General features: G+C 40.7%; 1 protein-coding gene and 1 long non-coding RNA gene across 2 annotated transcripts; both read left to right on the top strand.

Moving 5' to 3' along the window:
• The first annotated feature begins 890 nt into the window (after nucleotides 1–890).
• On the top strand, nucleotides 891–17707 carry LOC106544376 (uncharacterized). Its single transcript, XM_087708191.1, has 2 exons — nucleotides 891–2905; nucleotides 11583–17707. Exons 1-2 carry the CDS (start codon nucleotides 2007–2009, stop codon nucleotides 12634–12636), a joined length of 1953 nt encoding a protein of 650 aa, XP_087564317.1. The 5' UTR covers nucleotides 891–2006; the 3' UTR covers nucleotides 12637–17707.
• LOC148047910 (uncharacterized) lies at nucleotides 6164–8842 on the top strand. Its single transcript, XR_015695862.1, has 2 exons — nucleotides 6164–6353; nucleotides 7677–8842. It is a non-coding gene; the product is annotated as an uncharacterized LOC148047910 (long non-coding RNA).
• Nucleotides 17708–21077: the final 3370 nt, after the last annotated feature.

The following is a 21077-nucleotide window of genomic DNA, read 5'->3' as shown; positions in this document are numbered from 1 at the left end:
TTTAATATGTTGTTTTGTGTATTATCCCCCTCCCTTGTTTTATTGTAAGCCACCTGGAGTCCTTCGGGAGTGGGCGGCATACAAAATCAATAAAACTAAACTAAACTAAACTATAGTATTCCAGTTTCCCCAAATCTAGTAGTTTCCATGTATTATACAATTAGAATTCCCAGCCCTCCCAGCCAATATGGCCATGTTGTAGAGGATAGTAGAATCTATCTAGAGATAGTAGAATCTATTTAGAGAGTCAATAGAGGACAAGGTTAAGAAAGGATGGCCTTGTCTGGTCAGGGTATATGATACAAGCCAAAAGGGCACCTCTGGTCCAAAGACAATCCCACTACTGTACAGAGGGACCTAACAGCAGAACGGTCACTGCAAAGAAAGTACTTCAGCTCATTTAAATAGGGGGAAAATGATGGCACTGAATCCACCCTCAAATATTGCCTAGACTATATTTTGCCAATACTTGGAAGCCAATTTTATTTTACAGTTGTTAGCTGATGTTTACAGTACAAGCCTTTTGAAACATACAGTATCTGGTACAAAACCTTAATGATGCTTTAGCATAGAAGGAGGGAGTCAGTAAAAAAAGCTAATGTTTTGTTGTGTAACAATAACAACAATAAATGGCTATTTAGCTGCAATACATTCAGGATGAGTGGTTCGAGTGATGCGAAATGCTAATTTAATCCAGAGTGGAGAGTCATGCTGAGTCACAACATATAGAGTCTCCCATTATTGGCTGAGCTGGTTGGGGTTGGACAAGGTTATAATTCAACAAAACACCTTTTTATTCTTTATCTTTAAATTGACACGTTTTCAGAACTAAAGATGTTATTTTAATTCCATCCCCCTGCATGATACCTGGTTTTTTTAAAATCAAAGATGTCTTGCCTGTAGCATTTTATTTAATAAGCTAGGTAGGGGAAACCTATCAGTTAAAATTAGGCTCTTTTTATTGTCATTGATGACTTTGCTTTTACCCACAATAATGGCTTGATTATGGTTGATCTAATGAAATGTAGGACTGTATTTAAAAGACTGGAAACCACTCAGAAATTCATCTCTTAGTTAAACTATAAACATGTCAGTTATCATATCTAACTCTGGGTAATACTTAAATTGAATCTGACCTGTTAGTATTTGGCTGGACTAGAATTCCAGGGAATCTTAAAGCTATAAGCAAGACTGGACGGGGGTAGTTTATTTGTTTGATTTTTACAGAAGGTGGTAAAGACAAATAATTGAATTTAGTTCATGAGTTCATTTTGTACTGTGTTTTGGATTCAGCAGGAAGATGTGGTGGAGGCAATAAAGTTGACCTATTTTACAGGTTTGCTTGAAAGAATCGCCTCTGGAATGTTGCATATAGTCTCCCAAGTTCAAGAAGATGCTGTCAGGCCTAGAAGCCATCTTTTGCATTGGACCTTCAAGCCTGCCACATATAATACTGTGGGAAACTGAGAGAGGGGAATATACGGAGTGGGATAGATATAGTCAAAATAACGTTCTTTTCTCTGAGAGTCAAGGACGTTTTGCCCTGCACCTGTAGTGGTGTGACTGGGAGGCATCTCCAGTTGGGACAATGCCTGATTGGACCATGTGATGGACATGTGGGTGCTGGGAAGGGACTTGAACTTTAGTTTGGGTGTGGGAAACCTGGAGGGTTTCAGATTCGGGTCTTCTCAGATATGCCAACATGACATCTCTAATAAAATGGAACTTTGAGGAATCTCAAGCCTTGGAGTCTTCTTTCATTAGGGGTGTTACTTGGAACCCTGACATTAATCCGAATCCCTTTTAAAAACTCAACCAGCTTCCCTGAACTCTGGAGGGTGTTCTCCGGGGTCCTGGGCCCTGACGTCGACCCGAAATCGGACAGTGTGAAGACTCAGGGAAGATGACAGATGCTTCCTAGATACTGTTTATGATTTGCTTTTCCCCCAGATTTGTGATATGATGTGAAAAATATTTTTGCTTCCATTCCAGCTACTGGACAGAAAATGGGAAACACTTCCAAGGAAAAAAATCCAGGACAAATACAACTATACAGAAAAGTGGAAGGAATACCCCAAAAGAATAATTCCCAGGAAGAAGAAGCTTCTAAAAACCAGAAGAGAACAGGGAAACAAAATGCCAAAAACTCTGGATCCAGAAGAATAAAGTCGATCATGTTACAAGGAAACTCCAAGGAACAGTCAATTCAGCAAAGAAAGCGAGTGTCCAAGAAACAGCATCGGTGTCTTGATTGTGGGAAAATCTTCAACAGAACCTCTGCTCTCAGTGCCCATCAGAGAGTCCACACAGGCGAAAAGCCTTACAAGTGCACTGAATGCGAGAAGAACTTCAGCAAGAGTTCACACCTCATTGCTCACCAGAGAATCCACACAGGAGAAAGACCCTACACTTGTTTGACCTGTGGGAAAAGTTTCAATCACTCTTCCCATGTGCTTATCCACCAGAGAACTCATACAGGGGAGAAACTTTACAAGTGTTTAGAATGTGGGAAAAACTTCCGATACAGTTCTGATCTCATCAGGCACCAGATTGAACATGCAGGTGAAAAACCCTTCCGGTGTTCAGACTGTGGGAAATGTTTCAATCGGACCTCCAACCTCCTTATCCATCAGAGGATACACACAAAAGAGAAACCCTACAAGTGCCTTGAATGTGGGAGAAACTTCAGTTACAGCTCAGTTCTTATCAGGCACCAAAGAGTGCATTCCTCTGAGAAGCCTTTTAAATGCTTGGACTGTGGAGAAGGTTTCCATGCGAACACAAGCCTTCTCACACACCAGAGGATTCATACAGGAGAGAAACACTATTCATGTTTGGAGTGTGGGAAAAGCTTCAGGTGGATATCACATTTAAATAGGCATCAGAAGATCCACACCGTAGAAAAGTCTTAAGGGGGGGGGGAACCACACTTAGAATAACAGAGTTGGAAGGGACTTTGAAGGTCTTCTAGTCCAACCCCCTGCTTAGGCAGGAAACCCTACACCAGGGATAACCAGACAAATAGTTATCTAATATCTTCTTACAAACTTCCAGTGTTGGGGCATTCACAACTTCCACTGGAGGCAAGTTCCACTGATTAATTGTTCTAACTGTCTGGAAATTTCTCCTTAGTTCTAAGTTGCTTCTCTTCTTGATTAGTGTCCACCTATTGCTTCTTGTTTTACTCTCAGTTGCTTTGGAGAATAGATTGACTCCTTCTTCTTTGTGGCAATCCCTGAGATATTGGAACACCGCTATCATATCTCCCCTAGTCCTTCTTTGCATTAAACTAGACATACCCAGTTGCTGCAACCGTTCTTCATATGTTTCTATATAAATCTGAACACTAGGAAATCATCTAGGAGTTCCAGTTGAAGATGCACTCTATTTTTGGATGCTATATTTTTCTTTTTTCCCCTCTAGCCAAGATAAAATACGTTGTTTTGATCTAATGTTTAGATTGTAAGCAACCCATGCCCAAGAACATTCTTTACAAAGTAAAGCATAACGTAAGCATAACATTTTCCTGCTGCACCTGACTTTTTAAAAAGATTATTTTCAATTAAAAAAAACGAATGGGAAATTGATATTTCTCAAAGCACCAACTGCTAATAATGTGTGTAATTTGATGGAATGCCGTGGGTGTTATAAAACTGTGAGCATTCTTAGAAAATAAATATAGTGAGACGTTGTAACCTAGTTATTGCCTGGACATGGGTTCAATCACTCCTCTTCCTATGTTCTCAGAACAGAATATCCAATTTTAAGTTATTTTACTCATCCAGACTGACTGCTCCTGAACTAGCTTCTGCCTCCAAGCTCAAGGAAATACTAGGATGGGGAACCAACCAACAGAATCTACAAGATTAAACTGTATTGCCTCCAAGATAGAGAATTCATTGTAAACACAGTCCTTTGTACCTGCCTTGCCTGGAATATACAAATTGCTGAGGGAATATAGAATCCCCAATTTTAGGAGAAAAAATCGTAAGAATCCCAGTTATACATCTCTCGGCAAATTGTGTAACATGCAAAATCCAAGCCATTCAGAAGCTTGTGGCTAGTAAACATTACTCAGATACCTGTGCATTTTAATACAGGTAGGAATCTGTCTCCTATCCACTATTGGGAGATAAAAGATAGGATGAGAGAGTGCCTAAACAAATGATCAATATAAAAATTAAACTGAAGATTTCTCTCCTCTCTTTTTTGAAAAGTTGAAGACGTCCAACAAATCCTCAAACAGGTGTTTTCATACAAGCATAAATGAGTGAAAGAAACATGATTTATTATGGAAATTTCCAATGATTTCCATAATTTTTTTCCTTGGAGTACTGTAAAGTCAAAAAGTATTTGGAAATCAAGAAAAGCAGCAAAAATGCTGATATGTAGCATATTACTCAGCCAAATGATATAAAATGAAACGTCCATCTACAGATTGGCTCACCCACAAATTAGCATTTCTATTCACAAAAATGTGTTCACTAGGCATCCAGAAGTTTGCAAATTCCATGTACTTATCTGACTGGATGGTAATTTCCTCCTTTTTTATATGTTTAGGTGGCTAAGGTGCTAGCCTAGAAATCAGAAGACTGGCTTGGTAACTTTGGGAAGGCCACTCTCTCTCTCTCTCTCAGTTCAACCCACATCACAGGGTTATTGTTGCAGGGAAATGGGAGATAGGAGTATATTTTGAGATATATTAAAATGGCAGGATAAAAATATAATAATATAGGGATAGTAAGTGCAAGGCATCAGACACCAAGAATCTTTGATATGCTGAGATTTTTATTTTATCACAGAGATGCATCCAAAAATAGTTCCTTCTATTTAATGTATAGGGATGTGGTGGCTCAGTGGCTAAAATGCTGAGCTTGTTGATCAGAAAGGTCGACGGTTCGAATGCCTAGCCCTGCATAATGGAGTGAGCTCCCGTTACTTGTCCCAGCTTCTGCCAACCTAGCAGTTCGAAAGGCTGTAAACACGCAAGTAGAAAAATAGGAACCACCTTTGGTGGGAAGGTAACAGTGTTCCATGCGCCTTTGCTGTTTAGTCATGTCAGCCACATGACCACGGAGACATTGTTGGATAGCACTGGCTCTTTGGCTTTGAAACGGGGATGAGCACCGCCCCCTAGAGTTGGGAATGACTAGCACATATGTGTGAAAGGAACCTTTACCTTTATTTAGCGTATATGGAAATTTCCTCATAATTCTGTCATCACATTTTAACATCCTAGATAATGCATATATAAAATGTATTTTATACTATATGTACTCTGTTAATAATATTAATATATCTATATAATAATACATTATTATTTTATGATATAATTTTAAAAATCCCTTTTCACTCTTATGGGTGGTCTATGTCTTCCTCAATCTTATATCCTCTACCAGAGGCATGGAAGTTGGAAGGTTCTGCTTAGAATCCTAATTGTTCCTACCACTGCACTGTTCTGAATTCCAACCATCACTGGGACCACTTTGGTCTTCTCTCTCATTAGGTCTACTGTTGTAGTAGCATCCATCAGTTCCAGATTCTCTTGTCTTCTCCCCGTAGTAGCCCAGTTGTCAGATTGTCCTGGCTCCTCACAACATCTGTCATGGACCTTGTTAATCCATGTAACATCTGAGCCAGCATGACTCTCCTAGTTTGTATAGGCATGAAACATTAGGGGGCCCTTGCACCAAACTCTACTGATCAGAATCTGCCCAGATGCGCGCGCACACACACACACACACACACTTCACCAGACTGGATAGTACTTAGTACATAGCACTAATAGTACATGCAAATGAAACATAATATGGATTTCTGAATGTTCAGCATAATTTTAGAGGAGCCATGGCAGAAATTATGTTTTTGAATGTAGTAGTAACCTGCCAGTAAATAGCAATAAAGCTCCCTGCAAGTTAAAAAACAATCAGTGTAAGGTGTAGCTGGCCATACAATTTCTCCCGTTGCGCTAGCTTTTTACAGTACTTGTCCAGGATGATTTTTTTTTACTCCTAGCTTTGAAGGAAAAGGCGTTGGTAATTTAAAAACCTTCTCCTGGGCGGCACCTAAAATAAGTGTTTTTCAGCGTAGAAGAAGCCTCTCTTCCATCTTGCCAGGAGAGGGCTCCGCTTACTGCTTTCCTAGGAAGTATCGGGGCTTTTCCATTTCGCTCCGCTGAGCCGGGAGGATGAACTTCCTGTAGTAAATAGATTTGCCGCCATCGTGAAAGCTATGAGATAGATAGGACCGAGATAAGTCGCCCGGCGGACATCGAATCAACGCTTCGTCACTCGACCAGAGTGAAGACTACCATCAATTCCGAGATAACTCCGAATAAACTGGCAGCGGATCAGGTAAAAGAAAGACTGTAAGGTGGAATGTAGGGAATTTATCCCAGAAAACCTTTTATACTCGGGGGCCCCACCGGGGTCGACTTGTAGCTGGTATTTTTCAACCTGCCTCTCTGCTTGGAACCTGCACTCTGTACAATTATGTTTTTTATTGATGTTATTGAATTAAACTGAAGCACGGAGTTGCTGTTTAATGGCACGAACTGAAGGATGATCCATTCTTTTGGGTTGTCAGGTTGGGGTTTGCTTGGGAATATAGTATTTTGTTTTGAAAGAGCCCTGAGGGCAAAATCTGCTTCGTCTGGCATTCCAGCCCAGACAATGGCCAGGCAGTTGATTGTAGGCTTTGAGAGAAGCCTACAACAAGAAGAATGAAATAGCAGGTGCTGACAGTTCCTGCTTCCCTATGAATGATGTTATTAATGGATAGACAGTCGGGTGGTTCATTTGACACATCATCATGCCGACATCATGCCAACCTTGTCTGGATTTGGAAGGTTAAGCAGGGTGTGAGAAATACCCCAGAAAATATTCTGGAAAATTGAAAAGCATCTCAGGAAAGGCACAGTCAGATTACCTCTGTGTTGCTGCTAAGAAAACTCAATCAGGAGTTGAGCTCTATTTGACAGATTTTACCTTCTCTAGGTCAGTGTAAACAAGCAATTTTTCAAGACTGAAGCAATTACATTCAAGGGCTTTTGTTTTTTGTTTTGCTGGTGTGCTTATCTCCTTGAATTTGCATAGTATATTTTCAGCAACTGCATGAGGGGTTCCTTGGTGCTCTCTGAGCTTGCTTGTTTTCTTGCAAGTGTTTCATTACCCAAACTAGGTAACATTATCATGTCAACCCTGAGCTACAAATATTCTCCTTTGTTAGTATCAGCAACTGCAGTTGATGGACATGAGGGTACCATTCTAGAGAGTAATACTTTGTGTGTGTGAAATATTTCTTCCATGGAATAATAATAAACTCTGATATTGTATGAAAATAGTCTAAAACTTTTCTACCAGTGCATGGTTTTAGATAGATCACATTTCCTCTTACTTCCTTTTCCAAAGAAAAGAAGCTCTACATTGTGTAAATTTTCTCAGAGAGAAAATAAACCCTGAATAAATAATCCAAAATTATTTTGACTAAGCTTTCAGCTATTTGAATGATAAATGAGATTGCTTGAATAGCTGCCTCTTCGTTCCACATGGATCATTTTATTTATTTGTTTTATTAATTGATGGTGCTGAACTTTATTTATGACACTGGGAAATATACAATATTTAAACAATTTGAGACAAAACAAAATGAAAAAATAATTTCTTCTTTATCATCAGGTCCGCAACAGAAGTGAGATCTCAGACTGGAAAACAAACAGGATTATCTCAACATTATTGACAATAAGCTGGTGGATATTCAACAATCAGCCTTTTTAAAATTGACTTGAAATGGTGAAATATTTAAAAAGTCTGCATAACACCCCCAAAGCTTTAGTGTTTATGCAGTGAAAAAAAGATAAATCTGTTATAGTTATTAAAAAAAACTAAATGTGACAAAAGAAGAAAAAAAACTAACAGAATAATCCATATAATATAAATAAACATAGAAAATTAATCCAGTTGTTAAGCATATCACTAAATATAGACCATATTGCAACATATGCTCATCTTACTTTTAGAAAACAAAGGCTTTTCAAAAACAGATAATTCATGTCCGGAATCTTTTCCTTAAAATCAGGAAAGCATGCTTCTGTCTAATTACTTACAATTATCCTCTTTGCCTTACCCCAAGCTCAAAATTCTTAATGAAATAATAAATCCTATTTTAAGGATATAATTCAGTATCCCTTTGAGATCCTTAATATTTCTTCCTAATATTACATAAGCATACGTAACTAAACACAAATAAGGCTGCAACTGAGCAAGACCAAATAATATGGGTTAAACGGCCTTCAAATATCTAGGAACACAATGTCTACCCTTTTTTAAAAAATTGAGTGGTCTAGTAAACCCCAATATTTTATTTATGAATCATAAGATGTATATTTTGCATTTTTAAATTTCTGGACCAGTTGATTTTCTAAAAATGGGTACTCCGATTTTTCATTCCAGGTTCAAATATTTAATTACTTCTGACTTTCATTTCATTTTTTGGGTTCAAACACTGCATCCTTTAATGAAGCTAAAATTACAGGTAGCCCACAGATTGCCAAAGTATTTGAGCCAAAGTGATTAACATATGTTTCAACTGAATATATCATATTGCACATAGACAGACACATCAATGTCAAAAGGCAATTTCTCAAAATAGTTAAAACCATCATTAGTAATCAACCAATTTAAAGTATTAATCTTTTGTGTAATCCAAGCCTTCCACCACAAGATCTTCCCTTTTATTTTCACATTTGAGGTATATGGTAATGTCAATTTCTTGGACAGATTGCCATTCAAAGAAGAAGAGGTTCAATTTTTGGATTCTTCCACTATAAATAATTCATTAATAAATGGGTGTTAGAGTTTGGTTTATACAATTTCTAAGGTGGCACATTAACTTCTTAGCTCTTTGGCAATAAATCTAATTATGATCTTCCTTTTGGAGTACGACTCCGGTACTATTGTAGGTGCATGTGTATCAGTTTGAGCCGAGGTGGCGCAGTGGTTAGGGTGCAGTACTGCAGGCCACTTCAGCTGACTGTTATCTGCAGTTCAGCGGTTCTAATCTCACCGGCTCAAGGTTGACTCAGCCTTCCTTCCGAGGTGGGTGAAATGAGGACCCAGACTATGGGGGCGATATGCTGACTCTGTAAACTGCTTAGAGAGGGCTGAAAGCCCTATGAAGCAGTATATAAGTCTAACTGCTATTGCTATTGCTAGTTTATCTCTAAAGGTATAGCAGAGACACTCATTTACAAACTGCTGCTGAGTTTTCACTAAATGGCTAGGGGATTTATATGATTCCTTGTGTTATATGTTTATCACAAATAAATGTGAAAAGATCCGGTTTATATATGATGTTGCAGGAAATATGAATGGTCTACATGTCTGATGGGTCTAGCGGGGCGCAAGCTTTTATTGATGCCTGATTTTGCCAAGAAGGCCTGTTTGTATTGTCCAGTGACAGTGTACCATTGAATATGAATTTGTAGAGTACTGTGCCAAGAAACAATTGCTGCTTTGAAGCATTTGCTTATGAGCTTTTCAGAGGCATTTTTCATACTGTCTCAGAATGAATTTTCAAAGGAAAATAGTGCAGATGGGGAGAGAACTTCATCTCTCTTTCCACATGTTGCATACATCATCCTCATCAAGTTGTTTCCTTTGTGAGGTAGAATTGAGACTAGATCACCTTGTGTCCTACTTTCCATTTGTAGTCTGTTCCTATTATGTGTCAACCCTCCGTGTTGTCATGGGGACAGAATGAGTGGGAGTAAATTCCACCCATACTGTGTGCTGGAATGGGTCCAGATTACCGCTGCCGGTTGGGAGGGGTGATTGGGTAACGTGATTTATGATACAGACTGAAGGGGGGGGGGGAAGGAACAGGGCTAATGTTCAGAAGCAGATAAACAAAGCAAAGATTTGGCTGCGAACAAATCTTCCCTAATGAAGCTATCAATAAATCAATGGTTTTTGTATTAAAACATTGGCTCGATTATTATGAATCAGTTACGGCATCGTTAGGAAACTTGACATTATGTACATAAAGGAGTTAAAGCTCCAATAAGCAAAGGCCAGTTCCTTCTGGACTTATGCTAATTACTCTCAGTATAGTTTCCAGTGACTCTGTTCTTTTGATATATAGCTAGAGACATATACCATAGATACAGGCACTGAAGTGAACAAATGTACTGAAAAAGTAGCTTACAACAGATCCTTGCACTGAAGACTGTAACAGCATCCCCATGGTCATGTGATTGTAATTCAGGCGCTTGGCATCTGTCTGGTAACTATGACACTTGCAATGTCCAAGAGAAGTGAGTGGGGAAGCCAGAAGGTGATCACAAGTTGTGATCAGGTGATGTTTTTCTTAAAGACTGCTGATGATTCACTTAATGACTGTGGCAAAAAGTGTCATAAAAAGCGGATACAGTCACATGAAGATTTGCTTAATGGCTGCACTGCTTAATAATAATTTTTCTGATCCTTATTGTGGTCATAAGTTGAGGACTACCTGTAATGTAAATTCTTGTTTGTGTCTCTCCCTAATTTTGATCCATGTTTTGCCAATTAATTGTATGTGATATTGGCTGATGTTTAATAAAGTCAAGATATATATTTTTTTCTAGCTGAACTGAATGGCACATGTTCTTGCTTTGATGTGGATAAAGGGATTGATTGAGCAAATTCTGGGTATAAAATAAACTGGAAATTACCCACTTTTTCCAACACCACAGAATTGCAGCCCCCAGTAAAATTTACTTTCACTCCCCATGGATTATTTTAAATCTGATACTTGGAGTATGAAATTATGTGTACAATAGTTGATTTAGAAGATCGTGCTTAACAGAAATGCCAGTTTCTGAATCAGAAATCTTTGATAAGCAAACAGAGTGCTTATTATTCTGGTTATTGTTTTAAAAAATAAATACAATTCTTTGTCTAATTGTCCTTCAGCACATGTCAATGGAGTAAAATGGAAATATGATGTTGGCTTTCCATACCTCAGGTTTTTCTTCCTCAGTGCAATAGTGGGATTTAGCCAGTACGCACCTATTGGGGAGCACCAGTTGTTAACTTTCTAGGCAGGTCGGAGAACCGGTTGTTGGAAGAAATCTCATTTTGTTTATTTCCACTTTACAGGTTTAATCCTTTAAGGAAGGCAGGACGGAAACAGTCTGGTGTTGTTTCTAGCGATCTTTATTGCCCTGCTTACAGAAACTGTCTCTCCGCTTAACCCTTATTACATTGTAACAATTAAGGCGAAGCGCCCATCGACGTGAGTGATGTTGAGTTGGCCACACCCACCCAGTCACATGACCACCAAGCACGACCTAACCAGCTGGTCATTAGGGCAGACAGGCGGTTGTTAAATTATTTGAATCCCATCACTGCCTCATTTGAAATTTCTACTAACTGGCATTGTTTTTTCTGCAACATAATTTTGACGATTATTCTTGGGTTAGATTCAACAAGTAATGTCGTTTGAAACTTTTAATGGATTCTGTTTCTTTTATTCCTATGTTATTATTGTTGAACATTACGGGTGGAAAAGACTGGAAACCCATCTTTTTTGTTTAAAATCTGATTTACTTCAACAGGTGATGCGATGGCAACCAAGACTGGGAAGCCGGCAACCATAAAAGAAGAACCAGAGCATGTAGAAATGCAGGTGATGTTTAGAGGAGGATCTAAAGCTAGTAGCTCTCAAAGATGTAAGCAGGAAAGGGGGACTGGAAATCACTACAATCTGCTGCCAGAGAGAAGAGTAAAAGCTACTTCTGATAAAACGCAAAGCAAAGCCGGCCAGTGCAAGGAGGGGAATTTAAAACGCCTTGACCAAATAGTGATCCAGCAACTGATCCACATCGGAGAAAGTAAAATTACCCCTAACAAACAGGAAAATAGCTTCTGCCAGAATGTAGGCATCAACAGACCTCAAATTCTCCATTTAGGAGAGAAGCCGTATCTCTGCATCATTTGTGAGAAAACTTTCCGCAATCACTCAGGACTTATGGTCCATCAGAGAATCCATACAGGAGAGAAGCCGTATAAATGCCCGGATTGTGACAAGAGCTTCAACCAGCGATCCCATCTCACCTCTCACCACGGGACCCACACAGGCGAGAAGCCGTTTAAATGCTTTGACTGTGGGAAGAGCTTCAGTTACAACTCTGGGCTCATCATACACCAGCGAATTCACACCGGGGAGAAACCGTATAAATGCTCCAACTGTGAGAAAAGCTTCAGCCAAAAATCTCACCTCCTTTCGCATCAGAGGACCCATATGGGAGAGAAATCTTTCAAATGCCCTGACTGCGGGAAAAGCTTCAGTTACAACTCCGGTCTCGTCATACATCAACGGATCCACACTGGGGAGAAGCCTTATAAATGTTCTGACTGCGGAAAGAGCTTCAATCAGAGGTCGCACCTTATTTCTCATCAAGGTATTCACACGGGGCAGAAACCATATACATGCCAGGATTGTGGGAAGAGTTTTAGCTTCAATTCTGGGCTTGTTATTCATCAAAGGCTTCATACTGGAGAGAAACCATATAAGTGTCCCAACTGTGGGAAGAACTTCAATCAGAAATCGCACCTTATTTCTCACCAGAGAATCCATATTGGGCAGAAAACCTAAATTCTAAAGGAAATTCTGTATAGTTTATTAATATTAGCATCATCTTTGCTCTCTAAATAGTAGCTTTTGAAGAACTATGTGTCGTCATCTGTGTGTCCAGAAGCAGTGGACTTGTTTTAGGGTTTTGAAATTCTGTTTGTACTTTACAAATTCATTATTTCAAAATGTGTAGCAAAAAGAAAAGTGGCAGCCAAGAGCAGTGGATAGGACAAGAGGACTGAGGTCAGGGGTTAAAAAGACTACAATAAGTATAAAAAATGCCAGAAAGCTTCATGTACTTTAATGTTCATTTTTTTTAATTTTATGAGAAAATAATACTCTAGTTTTAAATGTAAAAGATTTAAAAGTAACTATAGGAAAATGCTTTAAAATGATCATTAAAGTGTTAATATAGATTCTTAGCCTGTGCAAAATATATAGCCCTCCTTCCAAAGTCTCTTCAAGGCATAGAGAGATAGAGGGTAGTTGGATCCCCCACTGCTGAACACGATGCTTTGTTCCTTTTTTGGCTTGGGAGTTTGCTATGCTTAGATTTGAAAAGGAAACCTTACATTTCTACAAACAAAAAAAATCATAACGTGGAATGCTGGAATAAAGATGTGATACAGAGGTAGTAGCCACAGGCCAATCTTTGTTCCTCTACAAATCCTAGACCAGGGGTGGGTTCCTACTGGTTCGGACTGGTTCGGCTGAGTAGAGAGTAACTCGGTCTGCCACACCCTCCAACTAGTTCTATCGTCACCACAAGTGCCACCATCTTGTTTTTTGCTTCTGCGCATGCACAGAAGCATTTTTTTACTACTGCGCATGCACATGCCGTGCACTTGAAGTGCGTGCACGCCCAAAGCGCATCCCTGAGTGAACTGGAAATACCAGAAGCTGGAACCCACCTCTGTTCTAGACTATATTGTATGGAGGCAACTTTGGAATTTCAAAAGGTAGTAAATCAAGAATTTACCCTTGTTAATCTCTAGATTTTCTCTTAATGCTTTTTATAAGAGGTTGCCCAAGTGCAGACTTTAGTATTTAGAGAATGCATTAAGGTTACAAATGCAAATTAAAGTATGGTTTGTTTAAATTAATACATAGCTTAAGTTTTGTTCAATTTAAGTGCTTAGGTGTGCTTCTGAGCATCATCCAAGGTGCTGCTTATTGGCTGCATTATTCAAAAGATTGCCACATGAAGAGGTCCCATCAAGTAATCCTCAGGAATCCTGTTATTTGCTCTTGTGTGATACCAATATGTGGAATTCCCTGCTCCAAGTGGTCTGTGTTGGCCCTTTATTTAGTAGTGGTCAAAATTGGTATTTTAAAAGAAACATTTTGTTCTACCTCTCTTTCTATGCCTTTTGTGATTTTGTTTTAATTTTTGAATATTTGATCTAGGTTCCAGATCGTTTTTAGATTGCTGTTGTTATTCTTGTTGTTATTTACTACATTGGATCCAGATTTAGTCGCGCTTAAAAAAAACCCCACTGAAATCAGAGGGTTAAGGTAATTGTAACTAACCTGTACCATTGATTTGAATGTGCTTATGTGTAACCATGACAATTGTATGGCTTTCTTCATTGTTGCTGAACTCCAGTTTTCAACAGCACTTGGCATTATGGTATCCAGTGAGAGATGGTGGAAATTGCAGCCTAACAACATCTGGAAGGTCATTGGGTATCAGGTCTTGGACTACTGAAGTATTGGATGCTGTCTGCCGCCCTGAGGCCAAGGGGTTGACAATATTAAATGTAAATATTAAGTCAATTGTAAATATTAAGTCAGTCAGTATTACATTTTTAAGCATTGATCATTACAGCTTGATCTTCTGTACATATAACATTGCTGATTAGAATGGTCTATACGGTAGTTTTTAATGTACTGAAAATGTTTCTTTGCAATAAGTGGGGAGTGTACAATGCTTAAATGCATTTTTAAAAGATATTCTGATATTGGTTGCTTGCTTAGATTTTTACTTTTCCCCATTTTCTCTCCCTCCTGTTAAGCTAAGTCCAAGGTTGACGGAACAATTCAGCTACAGTTCAGTTCTTGATTTGCTTACACCCAATAGAAGAATCTTGCCAGACTAAACACTTACTACTCTCACTTTAACAGATATATTTTCAGAGATCCTAAGGAGTGGCTATTCTTACTCTCTTCCTCTGTCTCCTAACCAGCTCTGAGCTGGGCTGCCTCTTGTCTCATTCTTCTTTCCAAATGTGGTCTCTCCTTGCTGGAAAACTACCATTGTAGTCCATCACACTAATCCCCCCATTGAGGACACTCTCTCACACACCTCCTCAAAGTCAAATGTAGCCATTACAACTCTAAGGGAATTTATTTTCTGGAATTAACTTTTTAACAACACAAGTAAAACAGTTTTTTTTAAAAACAAAATCTGGAAGGCAGAAGGCACTTTTCATGTACCAGATAGTTGAAACTTTGACTTTGATAATGTATTTTCAGAACAGTTTTTCCTGCTGATCTGAGTTGTCAAGTTCATACTAAGAGGCGATCCCATAGGCCAGAGATGTCAAACTCAATTTCATTGAGGGCTGAATCAGGGTTGTGTTTGCCCTCGGTGGGCATGGCTAGTTAATATCACTCATGTTGGGGGCGCATGTGGCAGCCTGAGCTTTCTGCCAGTGAAAAGAGGCTCCCAAGTTCCATTTTCAGCTGCAACAGCCTCCTGCAACCTTCTGCCAGTGAAAATAGAGCTCGGGAAGGGTGCCCACAGCCCTCATGGGAGCTCCATTTTCGCTGGCAGACGCACCTCGGGCATATCCTTTGCGGTTTCCAGGGCAGCCCTGCGGGCCAGATCTAAGCACCCGAAGGGGCCAGCTAGGCTGCCCTAAGATGCATAGGGTTTTATGAGTCATTACTGCCCTTGAATTATTCCTTTGTTTTAAAGATAATTTTTAATTAAAATCTTTAAATACAAATACCTTGAATCATTCCCAGAAAACGCCAGCAATTGTTGATCTTTATTACAGGAATCATGTAATTTCTATATACTATGTCGGTCAGCAGCTTAGCTGCCCTGCTTGGTAGTATTTGCAATTTCTAGACCCTTTTCAAGAACAGCCTCACATGCAACACAGTTAAGGCAGATGGTCAACCTTGCCACAGTCCAGGTGGCTCAGGAAAGGTCGCAGTTGATGCAGTAGGTGATGCAGTTGGTGTAACTGTGCAAACATTCTTCTTGCCAAATTTGCCGTCTGCAAGACCGGTGACAGATGGAGATTGAGGGGCACTTCCAGACCCCCAACCTGCTCCCTCTGGGGGCTGCAACCCTGTGCAGAGCAAGCTTTTTTCCAATCCCAGAGTCCTATTTTTTCCCCCCAAACCTACAGTAGCTTCGATTTGTCTGGATTGAATTTCAATTTGTTTTCTCTTATCCAGCCTACTATCAGGGTTACTGATTCTTTCCTTGAAAATTGGGTGCCAGTAGAGCAGGCTTTCCTCAATATATAGGTGGCACCTACTTTGAAGACTCTGGACCATAATTTCATGTAAAGATCTTAGTACTAAAAATTCACTGTTTGACGTTGAAATCTATTTGCAATCTATTTGAGTGTGTGTGCATGTAGCTGAGAACAAGAAGTGTATTATTGTTCCCCTCTTGAGTGGTAATCTCTCTCAGCCTTTCCTTACTTCGTGTCCTTTAAATGGCTGGTGGAATATGGAAGTTATAATTGAGCACATTTGGAGAATACTAGATAGGAGATAGCAGCCTAGTAAATATTTCCTGATGTAAGGTTTTAGGAGTCATACTAAGGTAAAGGTAAAGATTCCCGACTCTAGGGACGGTGCTCATCTCCGTTTCAAAGCCAAAGAGCCAGTGCTGTCTGAAGACGTTCTCCGTGATCATGTGGCCAGCATGACTAAATGCCAAAGGCGCACGGAATGCCACTAAAGTGGTCCCTATTTTTCTACTTGCATTTTTACGTGCTTTCAAACTGCTAGCTTGGCAGAAGCTGGGACAAGTAACGGGAGCTCAACTCCAAACTGCCGACCTTTCTGATTGACAAGCTCAGCGTCTTAGCCACTGAGCCACCTATAAAAAAAGTAAAGGAATTCCAATAGAAATCAACATCTGGGGAGAGAATGTGGTTGCATTTTAGTGTTTTTTTTTTAAATTCTTCAGTGCATGCTATCAACTTTAGGAGTCAACCATGTGTAGCAATGAGGCAAGAATTCAAAATGTTTTGACATAGATAGTCCTTAATTTACAACCACAATTGGAACTGGAATTTTTTTGTCATAAATTGAATGGTTGTAAATCAAGTCATGACATGACCAGACTTAATTTTATGACCATTTTTACCATGGTTTTAAGCAAATCTAACTTTCCCAGTTGATTATTTTTTTTGGGGGGGGGGGGGACGGAAATCAGCTGGGAGGTGACAAATTGGGATCCCATGACTGCAGAATGTTGCAACTGGTCAGAAATGTGGTTCAAGTGTAAAATCACCCCTAGCCCCCGCCCTTCAAGGCTGTCTTAACTTGAAACCATCTTTCAATGAACAGTTGTAAGTATAACCATGTACCTTAGCAAGATACTAAAATATTAGTGACTACATTATTCCACGCCCATAAAGTGTAAACCTTTGGAAAATTAATAGTAATTTTAAATGGTCTTTTCATTGTGTCTTGTCAAACGCAATGTCTTGGATATCTTGCTCAATAAAAATATAATTTCTTTTTACAGTGTTGGATTTATTTGGCTTTTGTCTCTATTAACTCATATCCAGTAGCGCTCTAAAGTAAAGAAGTTGGTTTTGAATAAAGAATGGTATTTAACAGACGGTATGTGCTGTATCAAAAGCAGGAAGGCTTTTTCCTGCAGATGTAATCTGAATGATACTGGCTGGCTGAGGCAGCATAATACTATGAGTATTTCAGAATAGCTAAATGGGGCATCAGAAATGCTAACCTATTTTTTCCTGCACACACACGTTCCCCAATAGATTAACAGGCTCTGGATGACAATCCAGACTAGGGTTCAACAAGATTAAATATGTGGGAACCAAGTGTGGGATGGAAACTCAGCTGTTGCCTTAGTATATTTATTTAAGAAAATGTATATGGCTGCCCAACTCATTCTCAGTGACTCTGGGCGGCTTATGAGGATAAAAGCTCAATATAGAAACAATAAAAAGTAACCCTAATGACAAAAATCAAATGAGACATTTGATGGGTTTCCATCATACTCTGGGGTACACCCAGGACCATTGGCAAATCAGGACTCTAGAGTTTTTTGTAATTAAATAGTGATGGCGAATCTTTTCGGTACCATTCGCTTGTCTAGACCGCAACCCGGAAGAGAAGCTGCCTGGGGGCATGCATGCGCCAGAAAATGAACTTGTGGTTTCCAGCGCGTGTATGTGCGCCAGCCAGCTAGTCTTCTGCATGCACACACAACAATCAGCTGGCCGCCACGCATGCTCACGAAAATGAAAGACCAGCTGTCCCAGTTTCTGGCACTGCCACATGCACGAAGGCCAGCTAATCATTGGGCATGCCTGCGTGCCAGAAACCCAGAAGAAGAATGGATGCCGCTGCTCGTGCCAGGTGACATGGCTCTGCATGCCACTTTGGGCATGCGTGCCATAGGTTCGCCATCACGGTGATAAGAGTGTCAAAAGTAGGGGGCGATCATATCTTCTGTGGGATGATGTTCCACAGGGAAGGAGCCCCCATAGAGAAGGCTTTTCCTTCTGGTCTCAACTAGATGGACCTTCTTAGGAGAGAGGGACCCATAACATTCCCTTGGCCCCCCCGCTTTGGTGGTTTGGGTAGGTGTGACCATCTTTCAAATAACCCGATCCCAAGCCATGTAGGGCTTTAAAGGTGACAACCTGCAGCCTGAATTGGACCTTGAAGCAAATTGACAGCCAATGCAGTCCTTGCAGGAAAGTTGGCACATAGGCACAAAGTCACGTGGCTCATTGCATTTTGAACCAATTGAAGCTCCCAGACACTTTTCAAGGCCAGCCTATGTAGAGAACATCACAACAGTCAAGATGGGAGGTAAGTAGGGCATGGGTGACTATGAGCAGGGATTGGTTGGTCCAGAAAAAGGCATAATTGGCACACAGTTCACAGTTTCACAAAGGGTCTCCTGGCCATAACTGTCACATGCTCCTTGACCAGGGATCATGAGTTCAGGAGAATCTCAAATTACACACTGGATTTGTCTGTGGCAGTGGTACCTCACCCAAGACCAAAGGTAGCAATTCTCCATGAATCGAACAACCCCAAACCCAGAGTCATTTCATCTCGCCAGGGTTCAGCTTTAGCCGCTTGTTCCCCATCCAGCCCTTAACAGCCTCCAAGCACTGCAAGGAGATCTCAGGATTGTTTAATTCACCATGGGCTTAAGCTACAGAAGGATCTTGACAGAGCTGAACATTGAGCGCTATCTAACAAAATGAGTTTCAATGGTGAAAAGAGTAAGGTTCTACATTTAGGCAAGAAAAATCAAACACACAGCTATAGTATAGGTGGTACCTTGCTCGATAGTAGTAACTTTGAGAGGGATCTTGAAGTCTTAAATGGACAACCATTTAAATATGAGCCAGCAGTGTGCAGCAGCTGCCAAAAAAACCAACACAGTTCTAGGCTGCATAAACAGAGGGATAGAATCAAGATCATGTGACGTGTCAATACCACTTTATAATGCCTTGGTAAGGCCACACTTGGAATACTGCATCCAGTTTTGGTCACCATGATGTAAAAAAGATGTTGAGACTCTAGAAAGAATGGTTGCTAGAATTGGGTATATCTAATGAAAAGAAGGACTAGGGGAGACATGATAGCAGTGTTCCAATATCTCAGGGGTTGCCACAAAGAAGAGAGAATCAAGCTATTCTCCAAAGCACCTGAGGGTAGGACAAGAAGCAATGGGTGGAAACTAATCAAGGAGAGAAGCAACCTAGAACTAAGAAGATATTTCCTGACAGTTAGAACAATTAATCAGTGGAACAGCTTCCTTCCAGAAGTTGTGAATGCCCCAACACTGGAAGTTTTTAAGAAGTGTTTGGACAACCATTTGTCTAGAATGGTATAGGGTTTCCTGCCTGAGCAAAGGGTTGGACTAGAAGACCTCCAAGGTCCCTTCCTACTCTATTATTCTGTTATATACAGATGGTTGTCATCAACATATTGATGACATGGTGACAGATGATCTCACCCAGCAGCTTCAATGTAGATGTTAAACAGAAGTGGAAAAAACTACTGAGAAGTGGAGAAAACTCCACAGAAGTGGAGTCTTTGGACAGCGCTGGCTCTTCGGCTTTGAAACTGAGATGAGCACTGCCCCCTAGAGTTGGGAACGACTATCACATATGTGCGAGAGAAACCTTTACTTTTACCTTTACTAACTGGTAGAAAAATGAAGCCTGGTCATGAGAATTGAAGAAGGAATAGTTGTGAATGATACAAACACATACAGTATACTATAGGGCAGTGATGGCGAACCTATGGCACACGTGCCACAGGTGGCACGTGGAGCCATTTGTCAGGGCATGCGAGGCGCTGCCCTGTCAGCTGGCCAGTGCGCATGCGCCTGCTGGCCAGCTGAGTTCACCCTTTTATAAGCCATTTTTAACCCTCCCCAGGTTCCAGAGGTTTTATAGGAGCCTGGGGAGGGTGAAAAGAGCCTCCCCCCCCCCCTGGAGGCCCTCCGGAGGCTTCATGAGCTTCCCTGAAGCCTCTGGAGTGCAAAAAAACGGCCCTGCGGGCAAACCAGAAGTTCAGGAGCAGACTTCCTGTTTGCTCGGAGGGTCGTTTTGACTGCTCCGGAGGCTTCAGGGAGCCTCCTGAAGGTCCCTGAAGCCTTCGGAGCGCTTAAAACGACCCTCTGAGCAAACTGGAAGTGATTTCTGCTTTGCTTGGAGGCTCGTTTTGACTGCTTTGGAGGCTTCAGGGAAGCCTCCTGAAGGTCCCTGAAGCCTTCGGAGGGCTTCCAGGGGGGCGGGGAAGGCTGTTTTCGCCCTCCCCAGGCTCCTATAAAGCCTCTGGAGCCTGGGGAGGGTGAAAAAAGCATGCAAAAATGGGGGGGGGTCGCGTCTGTAGTGCACCCATGCACACGGGGTGTGTGTGTGTGTCGCACATTGCATTATGGGTGCGGCACGCCCGCACATGACTCCCCTGCGCTCCCCCCACTTATGGCACGCGAGCTAAAAAAGGTTCGCCATCGCTGCTATAGGGAGTCCTTGACTTATGACCACAACTGAGCCCAAATTTTCTGTTGCTAAGCAAGACAATTGTTACGGGAATTCTGCCCCATTTTATGACCTTTCTTGGAACAGTTAATTGAATCACAGCAGTTATATTAATAACATGGTTATTAAGTGAATCTTGATTCCCCATTGACTTTGCTTGTCAAAGGTCATAAAAAAGCGATCCCCTGACTCTGGGACACTGCAACCATCATAATTGTGCATCAG

Source organism: Thamnophis sirtalis, unplaced genomic scaffold, assembly GCF_051295495.1.
Source record: "Thamnophis sirtalis isolate CommonGarterSnake01/CBP01778 unplaced genomic scaffold, rThaSir2_p1.2 scaffold_3, whole genome shotgun sequence".
Classification (NCBI taxonomy): domain Eukaryota; kingdom Metazoa; phylum Chordata; class Lepidosauria; order Squamata; family Natricidae; genus Thamnophis; species Thamnophis sirtalis.
Note: the sequence above shows the minus strand (reverse complement) of the source record. Positions and strands in the feature narration are given on the sequence as shown.

Coding starts and splice junctions, on each gene's coding strand:
- LOC106544376 (XM_087708191.1), top strand. CDS start 2,007: ATGGGAAACACTTCCAAGGAAAAAAATCCAGGACAAATACAACTATAC. Junction 2,906..11,582: donor AAGATCCACACCGTAGAAAA/GTCTTAAGGGGG, acceptor GTTTAAAATCTG/ATTTACTTCAACAGGTGATG.